We start from the raw sequence: 18192 nt of genomic DNA, 5'->3' as shown, positions 1-18192 counted from the left end.
ATTCACTGGACAGAGAGAAGCACAAGAGAATAGAGGGTATTCCCTAGGAAGATCATAGAACATGTCTAGGAATAGGAGAGAAGAGTCACTATTACGGGAGTGAAGCAGAGTGACAAAACGGGGTGATTAATGAATTTGTAAGTGGAAGAAATCATAGAATTGTTGCAGTGAGGTAGGAAGGTGGTGTCCAAAGAGGAAAATTTTGGAAATGATATAGTTACTAGACAAGTTCCAGAGAGTGACTATGAGAGTATGTGTCAAGAGGCATGAATGAACTTTTTTTAAAAAACTGGTAATTGGGGCCAGCTTGATGTCTCATGCCTGTAATTCCAGCACTTTGGGAGGCCGAGGTGGATGGATCACCTGAGGTCAGGAGTTCAAGACCAGCCTGGCCAACATGGTGAAACCCTGTCTCTACTAAAACTACAAAAATTGGCCAGGCATGGTGGCACATGCCTGTAATCCCAGCTACTCAGGAAGCTGAGACAGGAGAATCGCTTGAATCCGGGAGGTGGAGGTTGCAGTGAGCCGAGATGGAGCCACTGTACTCCAGCCTGGAAGACAGAGACAAGACTTCATCTCAAAACAAACAAACAAACACACAAAAAAGGTAATTGGAAATAAGTAAGTCTAACTATGCAGCCATGTTGTTGAGTGATGAGTAAATGATCCTACCACCAAAAAGACAACAGAAACATGGTTGGAAAAGAATACAGTAAGTCACATGTTAAAGGCTTCGGAGAATTGGAGTGAGTAATTGATACATATAAGGGTGAGTAATTGATACATATAAGAGTAATCTAATTCCTAAATAATAAAGCTATAACATGATTTTAATTCAAATATGTGAATCCATTTAAGTGTAATAAATACTTAGTAAAGTAAATTGGATAAGGAAAGAGCATGAATAATTGAGACACTGTTGAAAATTGCTACTTCCTATGGCATTTTGGTCAATGACAAATCTCATATTTATTCTTCATTTAAGGGTGCTAAAATTACTAAATTAACTGATTTCATTTCTAGATTTCTTATTTTTTTCCTGCTTTTCCAATAGTTTAGGCAGTGATGAGCAGGATAATAAAGTTTTGGTAGCAGGAGGGGAGCAGAAAAATAATAAACTTGACAATAAAAGAACTGAGAGGATTGCACTTATAAAGAGATTTATAATTTTTGCACATAAAGGTGAATGCAGACTGGGCGTGGTGGCTCACACCTGTAATCCCAGCACTTTGGGAGGCTGAGGTGGGCAGATCACGAGGTCAGGAGATTGAGACCAGCCTTGCTAACATGGTGAAACCCCATCTCTACTAAAAGTACAAGAAATTAGCCAGGCCTGGTGGCGGGTGCCTGTAGTCCCAGCTACTCAGGAGGCTGAGGCAGGAGAATGGCATGAACCCGGGAGGTGGAAGTTGCAGTGAGCCGAGATCATGCCACTACACTCCAGCCTGGGCAACAGAGCAAGACTCTGTCTCAAAAAAAACAAAAACAAAAACAAAAACAAAAAACAGGTGAATGCATTATTTTTTACATTGTGTTTTGCATGGCGTAAACAAGAAAATGTATACCAAAGGGGCATAAGTGCAGCCAAAGGAATGGAAGATGATGAGTGTTTGCGTTCATTGCACATCTGTTGTATACCAGTCATATACACTGTCATCTCGTGCAATGCTTGTAACAGTTTAGGAAGGTTGGGGTTATTATGCCTGCTTGGCAGATGAGAAAACAGGCTTTTAAGGAGGGTAACTTACACAGATCACACAGGTAATTGGTAGAGTCAGAAAGCAGACTCTAGTCCCTGTATCCCAAGCCCATATTCTTCCCCTGCACAATATTCAAAAGAGCCAACATTAAAAAAAAAAATCTTTGTTGAATGTATTATTTTCCCTACAAAACCATGTTGGAGTGTTTGAGATGCCTATGAATAAAAATATTTTTTGACACATTTCTTACTGAACAGAAAATATTCAAGGAGATGTATGACCTCTAAGGGTAGCACCTGATGAGTAGACATTACCTCACAATTCCATGTTGCTTGTTTCCATTTCCTCACTAGCAAATGTGGATGGAAAAGTTTGTTTGTTTGTTTGAAGACAGCATCTCACTCTGTCACCTGGAGTTGGAGAGCAGTGACACAATTCTAGTTCACTGTAACCTCAAGCTCCTGGTCTCAAGCGATCTTTCCACCCCAGCCTCCTGAGTAATAAGGAGTACAGGCGCACGCCACCATGCCTGGCTTATTTCTCTTTTGGTAGAGATAGGGGTCTCACTGTGTCATCCAGGCTGGTCTTGAGCTCCTGGCCTGAAGAGATCCTTCTACCTCAGCCTCCCAAAGTGCTGGGATTACAAGTATGAGCCACTGCACCCAGCCTGAAAACTATTTTAAAAAATTAATCCACTTTTGGCTGGGCACATTTATTCATACCTGTAATCCCAGCATTTTGGGAGGCCAAGGTGGGAGGATTGTTTGACCCCAGGAGTTCGAGACCAGCCTGGGCAGCATGGCAAAACCCTATGTCTACCAAAAATTACAAAAATTAGCTGGACATGATGGCACACGCCTGTGGTCCCAGCTGCTCAGGAGAGTGAGGTAGGGGGATCCCTCGATCCTAGGAGGAAGATGTTGCAGTGAACCAAGATGACACCACTGCGCTCCAGCCTGAGTGACAGAGGGAGACCCTGTCCTCCACCCTCCTCCAAAACAAAATTAATACACTTCAAAATTTATGAAATACCTAAAGTATAGGATGGAGAGAAACAAAACAGGAAAATATGAGCATAATTTATCATATAAAATATGTGTGAATATTGCTTAATCAAATATATTTAAATTTTATTTCTTACCTGTGTTGTTATTAAGCCTTGATAAATTGATGACTATATTAACAAACATCTGTCATTTGAAATTTTTTTGTGGACAAAAAAAATTTGACATTTAATTCTGTTTCTTAGAGTGGCCAGTTTCAGTACAAACAATGGTATTTTTAAAAGATGGCAAACTTGTAGGAATTATTAAACAGCTAATGAGTTAGTTCCTTATGGCTACTCAATGATGCTCTTTCTACATCGACCAGAGTTCCATGGCAGTCATTTGAAATGAGTCAATATGTAATGGAATCAATTCTTCCTGAAAGAGGGTTGAAGTAATTCAACTGCAAGCCTAGTTTGAGACTAGAAATCGCATTAGGAAAACAAGATGCAAAGGTGATCAGTAATAAAAACCACTTCAGCTACTGGTAATTAACGGAGAGCCCATTCAAAGATATGTCAAAGTTTCCCTGTGGTTTCCCTAATGTCACGTTAATAGCAAGGTGAGAGGATTTATTTGTTCTCCCTTTGTGAATACAAAAGATGGGAGGAAATATACATGAAGTTCATAATGTCACGAAGAGGGAAGCATGGATTTGCTTGGGATCATTAGTGGATGCCTCTTTCATGCTTTCCTATAATCTATTGATTACTCGCTCAGGACTGAGCACTGTTTGCTGCAGTGCTTACAATGATAATAGATACTTTTGCCTTTCCTAAGAAGACCATAGCTTTGTGAGGATTGCAGAGAGTCCACCCAATGTTGAACACATGGTGGGCTCTAAAAAAGTATCTGTGGAATAAATGTTTGGTCAGGTATGGGATGGATAGTAAAAGTCTGTGGAGTGTTGCGAGGGCTTTGATATTGCATGTTAGGACATAAAGAGGTGGTTGGGCACCTTCCCCAGGGTTGGAGTAAGATGAAGCTTCTATAAGTGCATGGACTTTGAACCATATCTTGAAGGAATTATACAGAGAGGGGTAAGGAGGAAAGAGAATGGGAAATTAGAGAAAATAGCATGAGCAAAGACAGAACAGTGAGACAGAGCATGATGAATTAGGGACCTGCATTTTAGGTATAGGTGGCATTGTGTTGAAAGAGAACAGAGATTAATGAGAGTGACATCATGAAAACTTACATGCTCACTGAGTTTATATGTTCTCACATAGACAGTGGCTCTCAAACACAATATTTCCATAAAACAACAGAAGAAATTATAGTTAATATGTAATATGATGTACTAAATGTTTTATATATATTGATTCATTTAATCCTTATATATCCCTCTGAGGTAGGAATTGCTGTTAGCCCACTGTATAACTGAGAAATGTGAGATATAGGGAAATTAAGAAATGCTCTCAAGATACTACATCAATAAGTGACAGAGTGGCGTTTGAACCCAATGATCTGTCTCCAGAACCCACACTCATAACCGCTTTAGAATATTGCTCCTTAATACACTGTCAAATATAGTGTAACTTATCTTAATAATGATATTCAAAGTATCTAAGTTGGAAATTATTGCATTTTGTAACAATGTAGCTCTCCAATGAGCTCTCTTGAGAGGCTTTCTTGACTTGGATATAGAAACAGCTAGCACATTAGGAATTATGTATAACTCAGGGTATATTCATGGTAATGTGTTATACAAATGACATATTTCATCTTAGGTACTGTTACTGTAAAAAAGATTGGGAACTGCTGTTGTGGAATATAAGGAGTCCCTCGGTCAAGGAGGTGACAACTTGGAATATTTGAAGTAGAGAGAATTAAGTATCCCTTTATTGAGGAGAGAATATGCAATTAAAATATTTCAAAGTGATATATAAATGTCAGGAATTGATCGTGTTAATATGAAATTCTTAACATATGTGTTTTTCTAGTCAGAAATATCTTCCTCATTTGAATTTCAATAATCTTTTGTCTAGCCATCACTTAGAGAACTTTCAACATCCTTTCTATTACTATGTGTTGGTGTGCACTGAAAATAAATGTGGAGTGAATAATTTAATTATCCCCATACACTGTTCTAAGCACTTGACAATGTTGATTATTTAATTCTCACAACAACTCTTTAGAAAAGTATCATTATTACTCCCAGTTTACAGATGAAGGAACTGAGGATTTAAGACGTTAACCTGCTCGAGGTCACTAGGAGCTGAGGAAGGCTTTGGTCAGGTTTGGCAAATAGGTTCCACGTGAATATATAAGGAGTAGCTAAGATAGCACTGCTTGATTGGAGAGCTCTTATTTTATTCCCTGAGTAATGTACATCTATTGATTTATATATAAAGTCATTTCCCATGTGAATTAATAATAGTAATAATAATTTACACGTATACAGCTCGTTTAGGACCTCAAAATTTATCCATATTTATTGTTAAGTCCCTGTGGTAAGTGAAGGAAAAGGGACATACACAAGTTGTGGAAATCAATGGGGAGTGGAGTGAGCCTGGACATGGAACTTCCAGTTCTGAGAGCAGTGGTCTTTCTCCCATGTGGTGCCATCTCTTGCAGCCTCAGCAGTTCCTGATGATACCAGATATCTGCAGTTTCATCAGAGAACTCACACCACGATTTTTTAGGAAGAATCAAGAAAAGAGAATATTAGACATCTGTCCATTAAATACTGAAAAAGTATTCACATTGTTGCTATGTGACTCTGATTAAATTTATTTACAGCTTATTGTCTTTTTTGATAAAGTCATCAATTTGTTTGATAAGTTAAATATTTTGGAATTTTGTGATGGCTGGTAATTAGGTAAACAACTCTACAGATAGAATAAGAAACTCATTATAAGATGGGAATATGTACAGTTGACATATATAACTATTAGTAATGTATACTTTTGGAGAATATAGTATGAGACAGAGATAACAAGAAGGAGAAACTCTCTAGCACATTACAGAAATTAAATCCAATATCCTGTGAGAAGAGAGTCAGAGAAGAGGCCTGCAGAGAGAAGACAGACACCAAGAAAAGGGATTGGTGTCATGTGAATTTTTCAAGATAGGAAAGAATAAAAAATAAATGTACAGAAGCCTAAAAGCTGTTAGAGAAAAGGAAAATCTATATGGATAGTGAAGCTAGATGGAACAAGAACACATTGGGGTGGTGATCCATTTCTACTCTTCCCCTGTAATTACATTAAAGTTAGTAAGAGGGAAAGTAAAAGTGAGCAGAAACTATTAAGAGAAAAGATGAAAACCTCCCAAAGGAATGGAGTTTAGAGAAGACTACAGCTCTTGCATCCTGCTGCTCTGCCACTCTTAGACCTGTCACTGTGAAGGGGGAGAACATTTATGATCTGAGCAGAGTTGAGACTTCCCATAGATCACTGCCTCACCCATTGAGAGGTTCCCAACAGTAGACCCTATTGATATTCTCTGGGGCAGAAGTAGCAGAGGCACAGGAACTGAAAAGGCAACTGCTTTAGAGAGTTTAGTAAAAGCAAAAGTCAGGATTCTGGCCAGAACATTCTCCTGCTATAATTTGAATTGCTGTTAGTAGTTCGAATTGTACAATAGCTGTCATGCTTCAAAACATTTACATTTTTCTCTATTAACTCTCATACTATGTAGCCAGTATTGAATATTCAGCCTATCAACTTTTATTTATTTAGCTGTTATGTGCATTGCTTAACTTGGATACTCATCATTTACTTTCTAATGTGTACAATAAAGCACATCTTACTCATGTATCTATGTCTAGGCTTCTTTTCATGTAAAAGATATTATGCTATCAAGAATGACCTTGTATGGATTGCAATCTTTGTATCACTTACTGCACACAATATATTTTTATCTACCATTCCTTCTAAAAGAAAAATAAGCCCAGTGGGCTATCTTACTAAAACTTTATTAACATTGTTTTCTAAATCTTTATAGGCAGTGCTGGCACTCCTGTCACTTTTAATGAAAACGGAGATGCTCCTGGACGTTATGATATCTTCCAGTATCAAATAACCAACAAAAGCACAGAGTACAAAGTCATCGGCCACTGGACCAATCAGCTTCATCTAAAAGCAAGTATCATTATAAACATCTATTAATGTGTATAACTCTCCAGGAGGGATGCTTTATTTTTAAGTATATAACTTTTGCCAGAATAGATTTTCCCCATAAGTAAAATTTTAGAAAATGTATGACTTGATTCTCTCTTCAATTTTGAAATGTTGTGGACATTCTTGAGCCTCTTTAGGGAAATCTTCTGATATCTGTAAGAATTTGATGAATGATCTGATTTTTTTTCTGTAATTGACTATACACTTAGAGGAATTTTGCCTTTTTATGAAAGAGAAATTTGTTGTAATCTTTGTACAATTTTTGTATGTCTGTGTGTTGGAGGTGGGGTGGAATTGACTGAATATGCCCTCATTTATAAAGTTGGGCTTAAAAAAAGGGCACATCACCTTTGCCACATCACAGGGTGAGACCTTCTGGCTATACCAGGTTGATGGAAGTGAATCATACTATGTGTTTATATTGCCTCTCTCAGTTGCAACACCAGGGAAGGTTGATGTATCCAAGGGTGATGTTCAGATTATTTAACAGCCTTTAGAGCTACCTGCTGTTTTTGTCTACCTCCGGCACTCTTCAGGTCAAGGTCCATTAATTCTCCGTTTCCACAAGGGGCCATGTGAGGGCAACTTGAAGAGCCCAGCTGGAAGCAGGTTCCCAAGACCTGGGTTTGGTGCCCAAAAGCACCTGGGCATTTGCCTGGAAGGTGCCACACCATCACCCAGGGTTCTGTTTCTTTCGACTGGAATCTGATAGGGACCCAGTGGGGTTAGCATGTGGGGATGGCTGTAGGGAGGAGGAGCTTCATCAGGTGTGCAAGACTGGTGGGCACTCCCTCAGAGGAGCTCTCTCAGGGCAGAGGTCTTTGGGGGATTTGGGGAGAGCTACTAGGTACCATCACTCTTCAATCCTAAGGGGCTCTGGAACAGGAAACCAATTCTGAACTTGATAGATAAGGGAGGTCCAGGAAATCAGGGCACAGGGCTGTGGATACTGGGGTGGGGAGGCCAGGGAGGGTAGCATCTACTTACTGTAAAGATTATTTGACATTTCAACAGCCCTTTGCCACATGTTAGTGCACACTGCCTTTTTTAGGTATAGAGAAGGATGGAGCAGGTTCTGTAGTCTCAGCCGAGGTTTGGAGTTCATTCATCCAGCATCTCTTCCACAGAAATATAGGACTATTCACAGAAATTTGGTGGCCAAGAAATAACTACAAGAACAGTAGACAGCAGAATGTTTTTAAAATGCTTCAAATAAACTAGGAAAATATTCTTCTGTTCTATTTTTTTGTGTAATTCACTCTTTCCTCTAACAAAAACATCTCCTCTTCTTGATTCTCAGAGCTACCATAATACTGTGAGAGTGTACACATGCTTTCTCATGTTTGAACCTAATCAAAAGACATCAATTTGATATTTTTAATCAATTTTTTTCTATTTCCAAATATGTCCCCCAAAGTGATATGTCTATGCAGCACCAGTCACCCAAGTTCTCAGAAAAGTAGATGATGAGAAATTACAGAACCAGGGAGATTATGATTTATTTTCTTCCTGATAATTATTACAGCTATGCATTTAATAATGCACAGACGGCTTATGTTTCTAGCTATTGTAGTGATACGTAAGGCCACATATCAATACTTTACTACTTGTAGGTGCTTCATGAAATCTTATCCACTGTTCTGCAATCCAAATTGACATTTACTGAAACATAACTTTGATAATGCTACAGGTTATTGATAATCAATGGCTTTTTGACAAAAGCCCTTTTGAAAGAGGACCTATGGGAAATGAAATAAGACAGAAATGATTTGACAAAGTCTAAGATAGGAAAGCTACTTTTGTCTGACTTTTATTAATGTCAAACTGCCTATCATTAATATATTCTGATGATTAGGGATTTACACAGCAAAATCAAATGTTTCAGAAATATATGCACTAACATACAATACCATTACATGACATAATTTTACACACAAGTACACATATATACCTATCTCACCATATACACATAAGGTAGTTATAAAACTTCCTATTGAATCTCAAGCTGCTCTTTTATGTACATTTAACAGTGCATGAAAGTTTTATGTTTATGACTGTGTTATTGTTCATAAAATGTATCAAAACAATTTGTGAGAATTATTTCTCATGCATGATTATGATCATTTGTAACTAGATAGCATTGCTGGTTTTACTGAAATGGAAAATGCAGCTCTTAGAAGAAAAAATAATAAATTGGACTGTGGGGAGAGGTTATAAATTAAGAATTGAATTCTGAGGATTATCAGGACAAATCAAATGACTTTTATCCTTAGGAGTTGCATTAGTAACCTGCTTGAAGGTGGAGTATTAGAGTGCTTGGCAAGCTACTGACTTGTTAATGTTCTGCTTAGATCTGTGGCAAAGTACTAAACAAATCATTTGCCTCAGTTTTATCATGTCTAAAATGAAAACAGTAGCACCCACCTTATATGGTTGTAATAAGCATTAAATGAAATAATACAATAAATAAATTTGCCCCGTGTTTGGCACATCAGAAGTCTATAAATGTTGCTTATGATTAGTCCAATATCTCAGTATTCCACATGGTCAGTGAGAGACATGATAGATAGTGAGTGTACTGGGTAAAGTGAAGGTCCCATTAGACGAGGAACTTGAGTTTGTGTGAGAAAGTTCAGAGACAACCTTTGCATTCAAAATGCTGACTGTTTGTCCCCCCAGCCAGTCCTTTCTGCCTGTCTTTGACATTGGCCTTAATACTTGAAAAATCTCTCTGCACTCAAAAAGTAAACTTTATATAAGATAAATTTATTTTCCTGTGGTACCATGTGGGTAGGTATCATCCCCTAGGCAGTTATGTTTTAAATGGATTTGGTAAATTCAGTCTGTGCTCATACTCTGTTAACAGGTGTTGAGACTAGAGTGAATAGGTGAACCCTGCTCTCAGGGCACTCACGGATTAGAAGGAGAGACAAACACTTGGACCAGCCATTCTAGCGCAATGAAGCAGGTGCACTGATGAAGGTATACATATGGGTTTGCAATGGCAGCCTAGAGAGAGGTTCCTAATCTGGCCCAACCTCTGGTGGGAATTGTCACTGTGGCCAAAGGAGGATACTGACAGGAGGATTTACTCTTCTCCACATACTCCATCTCTTCTTGTTCTATTAAACCAGATTTATGATAGCTTTCACATTCTCAATGGTAAGCATTTATCAGTCAGTTATTGGATTGAACTCTGCTTGTTTTCAAAGAGCCGGTTTTTCTGGCTGAATTCAACCATAGTATAAATTTGTAGAAAGAGGGTATATGGTTAGGCATATTTGAATACAGTAAATTTGCCTTGAATATCTCTTAGTGGATTGAATGAATTTTTGAAATAAGTAGATTATTCTTTTTCTTTTTCCTGGAAAGTATATTAGGTATTTCGTTTCCTCCAAAGCATTGTCTTTATTGTTCCAAACATTACTGTTTCTTTTTTCTTTTTATGAAACTGACATATGTTCTTAATTTAGCAATTACAATCAGCATAATTTAAGTTTTCTACTCAATAATCTCGGCCCACACATGAGGGGTGTATTGCCTACCTGAGAGTGAATTAGAACGAACAAGTCTCTCTATTTTGTTAGGCAGAAACTCTCAAGAGGCAGGTGGTCCTTATTAGTGATTACAAAACATATTGTAACCTAGAGGTTCAGAGTAAACAGAAGAGCCTGAACTGTGAAAAGAACAGCCATATGCTGCTCTGTGTCCACAGGGAGAACGTGTCTTGGGGATACTGTATGGGCCAAAAATAACTCAGGGCATTTTTTTAAATACTTTTTCCAACCAGATCCACTTTTTCTTGATTACTGTAGGAATGAAACATATGTTTTTATTGGTTTCAGCATATTATTCTTTTTATAATCAAGGAAATAAGTTGAATATAAATGATAAAAACAAAGAATAGTGACTTTACAAGGTGTCCCAATCACAATGATTAGTGGCAGAGTGTAATTTGGAAGGGTGATTTGAAGGAGAACCTCATTTAATAATTTCGAACCTGATTTAATTTTCAGTGGATGACGCCATAGAAGAAAAACTTCTGACAGGGTACTGAGCTTAGAGCCTCAGTTTTGTCATCTAAGTTGGGTAATAGAAACTATTATGAATAGTAAACACATATGGTGGTCAAGAACAAGATCTCAAAGTTAAAAAGAAGATATTTGAGTTCTGACCTTTCATTCAGGAGCTGTGTAGCCTTGGGCATGTGACTTAGACTCAGGTTCTTTATCTACTTACTTGATAGAGTTCTTGAGATCATCAAGGAAATTGTATGTACAAAAATCCTAGAACATTGACTGGCACATATTAGGTATTCAATGAATATGATAATAATAATTTTTGTTTTGTTTTGCTAGTACAAGCAGCCTACCCAAGAGAACCTTTACTGGGTATTTCAGTATGAAATCAAACTGAAGCTGTATTTGCAGTCTTCTTTCTGTCTTTATTCTGATGTTCTGAATAGGGAGTAGCTGTAAAGAGAGGTATATGCACCATGATAACTTGGCTGTTTACACAATAAGCCCAAAGTATTTGTTTTGATATTTTAAAAAGTAGGCTCTATGATTCAAATGCTTTGGAAAAAAGTAAAACTTGAGCAAACTTTCTGATGGAATTTTACTCCACAAAATTAGTCTTTACCACATACCTATAGTATAGTATTTATTTTAATGAAAATCATCAATTTCATTAATTTCGTAGAGGAACAGCTTTTATATAATGAAAAATATTAAAATGGTTTTGAAGTAACAATGGACTGAATAGAGTTGAAACAGTGTTTGAGAGAAGACTTGACCTTTGTTTGCTTTGTTAGGAAACATGCATTTTCTCTTTGCCTCTGTTTCCCTGTTTGCAAAGTTACTTACATGTGAAAATGTTCTTTCCTATGATTGTCAGTGCACACACATACATACATATACACACACACAAACACATATGTATATATAAATATATATAATACAAAAATATATATATAAATATATATATATTTGTTCACCCTATGAAATAAGTATTATATGAAGCACTCCTTTTCCTACATAGCATAAATGTGAGTCAATTTCCTGGGCCCTTTCTCTATATTCTGTTAGAACTTTAAATGCCACTCTAGTTCTTAACTTTGTACTTGATTATGAAAATAATTTGTTCTGTTTCCGTTCCTTGCAACAAGATGATTTTTAAAGCTGTATATTTGTTTATTAGATGCTAATTGATTATTTTCAAAAAGTCATTTTGAGGTCATTACTTATATCTTTGTTTATGAGATAACAAGATATAAGGTAATAATATGATTTGGTAAAGTCGTATTATTCACAGATTGAGCAAATGTTAAGGTGATTAAATTTTAACTACATTCTTGCCAAGCCCAGAGTAAGTACTCCGTAAGAGTATCTTTAATATGTCATGAATAATATGCTGATCTTTTCTACATATTGACTGAACATAGATGGATAATCCAAGATTATCTATTAGGAAGTGCACTCATGCACAGATTATTTATTCAGTGATTGTTCCCTGCCAGGCAGGATGAATATCCATGGCAGGGCGTCAGTATAAAATATACAGTCATCCCTATGTAGATACGGGGAATTGGTTTCAGGACCACCACATATACCAAAATCTATGCATGACCATTTCCCCCAGTCAGCCTTGCAGAAACCATGCATATGAAAAATCAGGCCTTCTTATATGCAGGTTTCACATCTGCCAATACTATAGTTTCTGTCTGTGTTTGATTGAAACAAACCAATGTAGAAGTCATACACTCCAAACCCACGTTGTCCAAGAGTCAACTATATTTCCAGATATCAACAGATTTCTAATCCATTAAGGGCAACCATATAGTCATAACTACAATAAATGTATAATTATACAGGTACAGATTAAAAAATAAGCTATTTGAATTCATTGGTTTGAATGTGAATTCAAGGAATCAATGATCACCTTAAACTAGGGACATTGGATAGTTTCTTGACATAGATGAAATTCAAACTAGACTTTAAATTATTTTAATGGTCAGAAATATTTGGAAGAACATATAGGCCATTAAAAAAGCATCCATTCATCCATCCACGATTCATCCATTCATGTATTCATTTTGTAAAACAGAGCCTCCAGTTTGCCAAAGCTGCAGTGCATGCTGGGATGGTTTAGAAGTGTCTCAGATTCAGTTCATTGTGTCATCCATGAAGTAACAGGACTATGCAGGTTCAACATCCAAGGATATGTCTCTTTCATGAGCCCATAGTAATACATCTAGCTGTGTTCCTTTATTCTTTTTCAACTTTAAACACAAATTCATAATTAGCAAAGTATTATCAGCATTCACAAAGAAACATATTCTCTCTTGGTCTAGAGGCTGGGGAACTAGAGAACTGTGCTGCTGTATCTGGTTTAAAACATTTCAGTACCAATGAGTCAAGAAGACCCCAGTAGTTAGATGGCCTGACAGGTGCAGCCTGACTCTTCCCTTCCATTCTCAGAGAAGCAAGATAATTGGAGGCAAGGAACCTGTTCTACTTGGCTTTATGTCTTTAATGATTAGTATAATATGGGACTTACTAAATGTTCATGAATAAATTAATAAACCAAAAATGTAAAGCACTGTTATCTTTACAAGGCCAAAAAGGTGAGCTGACCCTATGATGCTGAGATAATGTATAACCGAGGAGCACACTGTAGTAAGGGTAGAGCTAGAAGCCATTGTCAAGGTAATCAAGGACAAACTCCAGAATGGGTAATCACGTTAAAAGATCCTTGCAATCAGGCCAGATAGAATCTAAGGGAAAGTCCAAAGTTACAAACAGGAGCAAAAGGAGTGCATGTAAGCAATCCAGATAAAATTCTAAGGGACACATTGTTACTATTACCAATGGCTTTGGCTTTTATTCTTGCCCATGCCATTTGCAGACCTTCAAATCCTGCACATGGCCTTAGAGTTACTGAGTGACTTCTGATAACTGTCTTTGAGGAGCATTTGCCATTGAATGGGCAGATCTATTCTGCTTACATGAGGACTTCATAATGCAAGTTGTTAAGTATAATAATACAGATGAGGACTGTTGTCTAGGTTTTCATAGAGAGCTAGATAAAGGCTCAGTTTCTTTACGGGACTGAGTATGATTCTGAGCTTCCAGAACAGAGGACAATCTGATCAGAGAACATTGTGGGGAATGAAGAGAGATAGCTTGAACTTAAATTCTATAAGATCTCATATACCATGAGAACATTTTAAGATATTTTTGAGCTACAGTGAGTTTTTCAATAGAGAGATGCTCATGTTTAAGCTTCAGGAGAATGTCTTTGGCAGCAAAGTGCAGATTGGCTGGAGAAGAGGTAGTTCCATGAGCTAAGTCAAGGCCGTAATTAAGAGGTTTTTTTTCTATTTTGCTTAATTTTTGGATAGATTCTCCCTCACCTATTTATCTACTTTGTTCCAGCCTTAATTCATAAAATATTTTGAAAGGCCTTACTAAATGTATTTATCACAGTAGGACAAATAAATAAGTGAGGACATTAGGAACAAGGGATAAAAAGAATTAGTGAATTTTAGTTCATACTCAACTTACATTTTCCCAATAACAACAACAACAAATAGATTCATCTAGGCTATTCGGTAGAGTAGGTGAAATAATCTTGCTACTATTTTAAGAATATACAAAACTGTGCCATACCAAATCTGATTTAATCTGATTAGGACTTGAGAAGCTGAATTCAATTATCTAGATCCAGTTGGAGGCAGGTTTCTAGGGTAATCTACTGGTATTCAGGGTGTCTAGTTGTTTTTCAGGGAGAAATGGGCATTGAAAACCTGTCATTATAAAAAGAAAAACAGGAAAAAACCACAAGAGTTTAATTAGTTATTTAAATAATAATTGAAAATAGCAGAAATGGAGAAGAAACAACAAAAAAGGTAGACTTCACATATGACTGAGAACATGTGATATTTGCTAATAGAATGGTGGTTAGCAAAGGCAGGGAAGAGTAGGGGGAGGGGAATTAAGAAGGGTGGGTGGGAGTATAAAAATAGAGTCAGATAGAAGGATGGAGTTCTAGTGTTCAATAGCACAATAGGATGATGATAGTTAACAGTACTTTATTGTATATTTCAAAATAGCTGGAAGAGAAGATTCAGAATGTTCCCAACATGAAGAAATGATAAATGTTTGAAGGAGATCCTAAATCCCCTGATTTTATCATTACATATTGATGCATGTATCAAAACGTCCTATGTACCCAACAGATATGTACAACTATTATGTATCCATAATAATTAAAAATTTCAAAGATAGCAGTTTAATTAGAAAAGGAAAATCAAAGAAAGTGATGCTGCTTAAAGACATAACATAAAATAAGAAATGTGTTTTTATACCAGCACCAAAGATGGATTAAAGAAGCTGGTGACGCTAGACTTTTATGGGGATAATAAAGTAATAAAAATGAAAATAAATGGTATTTTAATCCTTATTTTAACCTTGGGAGGAGTAAAATAAGTACAATTTTAACATAACAAGTAGAATACATAAGGTTAAAATAAGGTTATAAACATAAAATGAAGCTCTGGAATAGAGGAATAACTGGTAAAAAGTCATTTTATTGTGGTAGATTTACATGTGAATCCTGTATCCTAGAGTACTGGTAAAAGCTCAGTGGGTTTCATCAGTGTTATGTGAAATCTAAAGCGTACAAGAGAATTCCAACTAAGAATTGAAAAGTATTGTATATGAATTAAAATATGTAGCCTCCGATTGTAGATAGGCCAGTGATTTATTAGAGCAAGACGAAAGAATAATTAATGTTTATTGACTGAATCAAAAATTTCTCATGACATCTTTCCTCAAAGTTTCCAATAATTAATTGGGGGAGCAGAGCCAAAAGCTAGGATCCTCCTAAACTCCCCATACTATGTTAATATGGTTATGGATGCCATATTTTCAACTGAAGTTACAGAAATATGCAACTGTGTGTAATCTCCGGGGTTTGAGATGTAAAACAATGTTTTCTCTTTAGATTATTTCTTTTTAGTTGTATATTTAAATGATGAAATATACAACAAGGACATAGAAATGTACTAAATTTTGCTAGTATTTGATTGCTTTCACTTGTCATAAAATCATTGTTATTGACATTATTGTGAGATAATTGCAGTTATATTTGCAGGTATAGGAAATAATTGAGATTCCATTTCCCTTTTACATAGATTTTTCCAATGATAACGTTTGCAAAATTATTGTACAGTATCACAACTAGGATATTGACATTCATATAATCTACCAATCTTATTCAGATCTCCCTAGTTTTACTTGTATTCCTCTGTGTGTGTGAGTGCATGTGCTTATAGCTCTCTGCTATTTTGTTAACCATTTACGTCTGTGTATGTGCTACCACAGTAAACATACAGAACATTTCAGTTACCACAAGGATCACTTATGTTGTCTTGTCATATCCATATTGTTTTCTCTCCTATATGCCTCTCTCCCCAGTGCTTGAAAACCACTAATGTGTTCTTTATTTACATAATTTTGTCATTTCTAGAGTGTTATACAACCCCATCCATACATGGGCAAAGGACATGAAAAGACATTTTTCAAAAGAAGACATACATGTAGCCAACAAGTATATAAAACTCACTCAACTTTACCAATCATTAGAGAAATGCAAATCAAAACCACAATCAGATGCCATCTCACACCAGTCAGAATGGCTATTATTAAAAAATCAAAAAATAACAGATGCTGATGAGGTTATGGAGAATGTTTATACACTGCTGGTGGGAACGTAAATTAGTTCAGCCATTGTGGAAGTCAGTTTGGAGATTTCTCAAAGAACTTAAAACAGGATTAACATTCACCCCAGCAATCCCATTACTGAGGTATATACTCAAAGGAATATAAATAGTTTTGTTTTTTGGGGTTTTTTTTTTTGAGACAGAGTCTCACTGTTACCCAGTCTGGAGAGCAGTGGCACTATCTCAGCTCACTGCAACCTCTGCCTCCTGGGTTCAAGAGATTCTTGTGACAGCCTCCTGAGTAGCCTGTACTACCACACCCAGCTAATTTTTGTATTTTTAATAAAGACATGGTTTCACCATATTGTCCAGGCTGGTCTCAAACTTGTGAGCTGAAGTGATCTGCCTGCTTTGGCTGCCCCAAATGTTGGGATTACAGGCATGAGCCACTGCGACCAGCTGGACTATAAATCATTCTATCATAAAGACAAATGGACGTGCATATTAATTGCGGCACTGTTCACAATAGGAAAGACACGGAATCATCCTAAATGCCCATCAACAGTAGACTGAATAAAGAAAATGTAGTACGTATACCTCATGGAATACTACATGGCTACATAAAAGGAGATCATGTCCTTTGCAGAAATATGGGTACCCTATTAAGTACTATGCTTATTACCTTGGTGTCAAAATAATATGTACACCAAACCTCTGTAACATACCCTTTACCTATATAACAAAACTGGGCCAGGTGCAGTGGCTCACACCTAGCACTTTGGGAGGCCCATGCAGGCTGATTACTTGAGTCCAGGAGTTTGAGACCAGCCTGGGCAACATGACAAAATCCCATCTCTAAATAAATAAATAAATAAATAATAAAATACCAAAATTAGCTGGGGTGGTGGTGGTGTGTGCATGTAGTCCTAGCTACTGGGGAACGGGAGGTTGCTGTGAGCCGCGATCATGTCACTGCACTCCAACCTGAGCAACAGAGCGAGACCCTTTCTCAAAAACGAAAAAAGAACAAAAACCAAAAGAACAAAAATCCACAAACCAAACTTCACCTGTACCCCTGAACCTAAAATAAAAGTAAAAATAAAGTAATATAAAATTTTCATCAAAGCTGTGTAAACAGATCACACAGTATGTAAGCCTTTGGAGTTAGCTTTTTTTACTGAGCATATTTTTAAAAAATTTCATCCAAGTTGCTGCATTGCTTTTTATTGTTGAGTAGTACTCCAATGATGAATGTATCAAGGTTTGTTTAACCACCCACACTTTAAAGGACACCTGTAAAATAGTTATGAAGAAACCTGCCGTGAGCATTTATTGAACTGTATTTAGAGAACAGGGTAGAGTGATGTCTTGTCTCAGAACTGAACTAAGTCATTTCTTAATGGACAGATAAAATTTATGTATTTACTATGTACAACATGATGTTTTGAAGCATATATGCCTTTTGGAATGCTTAAATCTAGCTAACATATGCATTACTTCACATAGTCATGATTTTTGTGATAAGAACACTTTATATCCACTCTTTTAGCATTTTTCATGAATACAATATATTATTATCTATAGTCACCTGCTAT

At 36.6% G+C, this 18192-nt stretch overlaps 1 protein-coding gene across 2 annotated transcripts in view; it reads left to right on the top strand.

The window, feature by feature from the left end:
- Nucleotides 1-18192, top strand: part of GRM8 (glutamate receptor, metabotropic 8) — an 830459-nt gene that overhangs the window by 650901 nt on the left and 161366 nt on the right. For both annotated transcript variants that reach the window (XM_011951752.1, XM_011951754.1), the window contains exon 8: nucleotides 6698-6834. In XM_011951752.1, the coding sequence (XP_011807142.1) occupies nucleotides 6698-6834 (137 nt within the window). The remainder of the gene's footprint in view (nucleotides 1-6697; nucleotides 6835-18192) is intronic.

The sequence above is a fragment of the Colobus angolensis genome, unplaced genomic scaffold, assembly GCF_000951035.1.
Source record: "Colobus angolensis palliatus isolate OR3802 unplaced genomic scaffold, Cang.pa_1.0 Scaffold326, whole genome shotgun sequence".
Classification (NCBI taxonomy): Eukaryota; Metazoa; Chordata; class Mammalia; order Primates; family Cercopithecidae; genus Colobus; species Colobus angolensis.
Note: the sequence above shows the minus strand (reverse complement) of the source record. Positions and strands in the feature narration are given on the sequence as shown.